The sequence below is a fragment of the Eleutherodactylus coqui genome, chromosome 10 (assembly GCF_035609145.1).
Source record: "Eleutherodactylus coqui strain aEleCoq1 chromosome 10, aEleCoq1.hap1, whole genome shotgun sequence".
NCBI lineage: Eukaryota > Metazoa > Chordata > Amphibia > Anura > Eleutherodactylidae > Eleutherodactylus > Eleutherodactylus coqui.
In genome coordinates this window covers 7292793-7297621 of record NC_089846.1, presented here as the reverse complement: position 1 = coordinate 7297621, position 4829 = coordinate 7292793, and the positions used below count along the sequence as shown (strand labels likewise).

General features: G+C 45.1%; 1 protein-coding gene across 1 annotated transcript; it reads right to left on the bottom strand.

The window, feature by feature from the left end:
• Positions 1-3790, bottom strand: LOC136580029 (POU domain, class 5, transcription factor 1.2-like). Its single transcript, XM_066580202.1, has 5 exons — positions 3110-3790; positions 1166-1277; positions 939-1069; positions 365-529; positions 1-279 (listed from the first exon to the last, which is right to left on the bottom strand). Exons 1-5 carry the CDS (start codon positions 3788-3790, stop codon positions 1-3), a joined length of 1368 nt encoding a protein of 455 aa, XP_066436299.1.
• Between the last annotated feature and the right edge of the window lie 1039 nt (positions 3791-4829).

Here is a 4829-nt window from a genome sequence, read left to right as displayed (position 1 = left end):
TCAGGCGGAGTGGTTGGACATGGAGGGCATTCCATGAGGCACGCTCTGTGGGAATACCTCACCCTTGTGGAAGGCAGGCACGTAAAGTGCAGGGTTGGAACCTAGGGGGGCTGGAGCGAAGCCTTGTGAGGTCATCACCTGCGGCAAGGCGAAGGGCCCAGCGTTAGGAGATGAAAGGGACTGGACGACCTCATAGGTTTCACCACCGTTTTCCCTTAGGTAGGGGTTCACCTGCCGTTTTCCTTTCTGTCGGCGATTGCAGAACCAAACTCTGATCACCTGTTGGGAAATGGAGATCGTGAAAAACAGGGAAGATTTAGGGCTAAAATCTATCTCAAATCTGTCTATCTGCAGATCCACTTACATCTTTATCCATGTTGAGGTCCTTCGCAATCTGGGATATTTCCTGTGCTCCTGGCTTGGAGCAATGCATGAAGTAGTTCTCCAGTCTTCGTTTCACGTTATTCTCAATGCTTGTTCTGTGTTTTCTCTTTTGAACTTGAGGCAGAACGTGTCCGCGACTAATAATCTGATGGTCAAAGAATAAACAATGCATTTCTAGTACATATGGACCATTCTTGGATCTCTAGCTCGATCTTGGTGTACTCAGGGGGCCCCATTCTGGTGCCAATCGATAACACATCTACCATGTTGGTGCAGGAGGCTTAGTAGTTTGCTGACCCACCTCCCAATTCCTTGCAGGCGAGAACTATATGAACCCCATAATGGCTTCCATCCTCTTACATTGTGCTGCTTACTTAGAGGGGGCCCCTAGTAGTTTTACATCACCCAGGGCAATTTGGGTCAAATTGACCTGGAGACCACCATAAGCCTCACAGTAGCTACAAACCCTCCTTCAATGAGAGGGTCTAGGCAGAAAGGTTCCTCAAAGTCAATAATGATCCTATAGGATCTGATCTTCTGTGACTTCTACTCACCTCTTGTAAATTCTCATTATTTTCCACCTCGTGCAGCCAGCTCCCCAGTAATGGCTTCAGTTTGCACATGTTTTTGAAACTCAGTTGTAAGGACTCAAAGCGGCAGATGGTCGTTTGACTAAAGGTTTTACCTAGAAGATGAAAGACAAAAGATTGTAGATCCTCTAGATCTTAAACAATGATATTCAGCCTGGTCTCCCAAGTGATAGCTCTACATTGAAGCCTACCAAAAAGGACTCCTAGGGCATAGCCGACATCTGCTTGGGTGTACCCCATTGTTATCCTTTTCTGTTTTAGATCCTTAGCAAACTGTTCCATCTCAGAAGATGTTGGAGTCTCCTGCAAGAAGCAAAGCAAGTAATATCAGGGCAAACTAACGGTTCTATGGATCACCAACCTGGAAAAAGAGGGCAACACAAGTATTGCTAGGTCTAGAGTTCTAGATGTGCATTGTTGATGTAGACATATAGAATATAACAATACAACAGGGTCATAGCTATAGGAGGTAGCAGAGTAGCTTCAGAGCTAGCAGATGCTACCAGGCCCTAGAACCTTAGGGGACCCAAAGGCTCCTCTATCATATAAGATACACCAGTATTATAAATGGCATAAGGATGGTTGGGGGCCATGTTACAGATTTCACATTTGGGCCCCCTACATTTAATCTCTGCCTCATCTTTTAAGACTCCAGCAATGCTAGTGTTGTATTGATTCACTTCTTAAGAGACCCAAAGATGCAGAGCAAAGTTGTGAAACTTTTACATCTGGACCTGCAAGTCTTTAGCTAAACCTCTGGAATACAATAACCCAATGCTCATGTGAGGAGCTGAGAATACAACCTTTTCAGGAGCCAACAGTACTGTAAATATGGAGCCCATATAGAGTGTAACATTCTAAAATCTAAAGCTGAACATGGGAGTGTTCTCTGTGAACTTGAAATGGTCTAGAATTGTGGTTTTTTAACCTATGGCTTTCTAGCGGTTGCAGAACTACAACTACTATCATGCCCCAACAGCCAAGATAGCTGAGAGTTGTAGCTTTGTTACAGTTGGAGAGACACACAGGTTGGAAACAACGGGTCTAGATCAAGTTCTCAAACAAGTTCTGGAGCATGGGGACTCAACAGTATAGTCCTGTAGGTGGAGACACCAGACTATAACAAGTTCAGGAGCTCAGTCAAGACAGAGCACGCCCATTGTGATAAGATCAAGGGTTAAGTGGAAGGTGGAGCTAGAACAATAGAGGGGCGTAGTATATGATCAGATGGTATCTGCTAAATACAAAAAGACTTAGGAGCTAAAAACAATATGGAGTCATTTCAGTATTGGGTCTCCTCAACACAACAAGACCAATGGCTGGGTACTACCCTGTTTCCCTGAAAATAAGACATAGCATGATTTTCCAGAATTTTTGAGGATGCAAAATGATTTCTCAGGCTTTTTGAGGATGCTTGAAATATAAGCCCTACTCCAAAATTAAGCCCTGCTAACAGTTAATTTAAAAAGTCAATTGAAATAGTGTCCAGGCAGCTATACATGTAAAAAAGTTAAACCTTTTTGAGCAAAAATTAATATAAGACACTGTCTTATTTTTGGGGAAACACGGTATATAGGGTTAACTCTGTGTGATGAGACCAAGAGTTACTACCAGAGGTGGTCTGCATATAGGGGTCAATACTCAACATGGTTATCTTAATCCAGCAAGACAAAAGCAAAGGGAGTCAATAAAAAAAGATCCAAGAGCACTTTACTACAATGGGCTCCTCAATATAACAAGACTAAGGTCAATGCCCAGCAGGGTCACCTCAATATAGCAAGAGCAAGAGTTTAGTATCACAGGGCTCAACATAGTCACCTGGATATAACAAAGCAAAACCTGTATATACCACATAGGGTCAATAAAAAGACCCAAAAATATAGTACTGCAAGGAGTCTTTAGACTATAACAAGACTAGGATTCCAAAACTACACAGGGTCACAAGCTTCAGAAATGCCTAAAAGTTCCGTCCATAATACATAGTTCTAGGTTTCATTACTACCTGCAAAACCTCAAGATCGATTGTCATAAGATGGTATAAACTCTTGAGTCCCTTCTATCATACAGTCACCACATCTAGGAGGCATTGGTTGTGCCACCATCTGAGGACTATGAGAAGGACACAGGACACTTACCTCCTCGTTGTCGCTGGAGATGCCTTCGCTGCCCCCGGTGGACATATTCCTGCTGCGGGGGGTGCTGGTGGTATTGCCGCTGGACACGGAGCTGGTGGCACTGGGGCATCTGCTGTTTTCCATGCTGGACATGCCACTTTCAGGGCTTTGATGAAGAGGGTCGGTCGCTTGGGTCTTGCTACTCTCATCAGGCTTGTTAGGAGCTGCTGCATGGCCACCATTGGGAGTAGTTGGCCAGAAGGGTGCAGCCCCCCATGGCTGGGCATAGTAGGATGCAGCGGAGGGATTGGAGGTTTGGGGGATTCCCTTAGCTGTTGCAGATTGTACCTTTATTTCAGACTCTTCCTCCCGCTCTCTCTTCATGATCCTCTTGTCTTCTTGGTTTGTGATCGGCTGTTCACTTGGAGCTTGCTGCTGCTGCTGGTCACCGCCTTGGATGCCCATGGTGTGGTTGGCAGGCTCCACTTGTGGCAGGTGGTTCCAGGGGATGGCCTGAGCTGAGCAATCTCCCACAACTTGGACCCCCAGATCTCCATAGTCCGATTTCATGCCAGCGAATGGGAAAAAAGACTGGTGATGAGGGTTAATTCCAGGGTACCCTGTAATATTATATTGGCCGTTGGCATCTTGCATCAGCCCAGAGCTGTGGGCGAAGTGTTGGTAGGTCTGCTGGTTGTACATGGTGAGAGGATCCTCAGCGCCGCCGTGCACAGGTCTACTTGAGTAGTTGGGTTGATCGTGGAGATCCTCTGATCATCTTCTTCAAGCTGCTGGAGGTGAAATCAACCGAACGACAGGTCAGCGATGTCCTACAGCCCCATGCAGAAAGTTCTATCTGCTCCCTGGAGAGGATAAAGTATGGAGATGGTCACAAAAGTCCATAAAGTTCCTGATAAAAGAAGGAGAACCAGCAGTGGATTCCTACAAGTCTCCTCTTCCAGCAGGTCCTCGGTGGACCTTCGCTCTGAGGGAGACTTCTTAGCTGGAAAGGTGTTTGTCCTGCAATTGTCTTAGATGTACTGTAATTCAGTTAGATTCAGGCCACCTACCCTTGGCCAGAGACCCCTCCCCCACTGGACATGCTAATTGGCCTAAAAGGTGATTGGCTCTTTTACAAACAAATGACTCCCAAAGACTTTGAATAAAGGTAAAGAAAGAATACATGGGTTAGAAATGAGGGATTGTGGGTTAGTATAATGATTTTGTGGGGGATGTGCCCCCAAACCTGGGGACAGGTTCCATCTGCAGACACCTACTGTAACCTGTCTGCTGGTAGATGGATGTGCACCCAGGCAGAATGAATATTCAGACCATCAGGACTCTGCAAACTACAAGCCCCAAGTCACCAATGAGGAGCATTTCCTGAACATTAGATGTAATAAAGCCATCTATTCTGTTATCACACAGGGGGCTGCGACCTGTGCCAGGGGGATTCACACAGGCGTGCTAATGTCAGGGCGGACGGATAGATAGAAGAGCAATTCCATGCATCGATCAAGGCCAGGTGCAGCGGGAATCATCTCAGATCCCAAAATACCTCAACATTGATAAAACCCTAAAGACATGGAGAATATATATATATCATCAGTCTATCTTCTTGCCCATCTAATATCTATCTTGCATTGTCATTTGTCTGCCTAATAAGACAGATATGAGATATTACTTAGGCTATAATATTTATTCATTTGCCTATATTAATATATTTATAGATAGATATAGA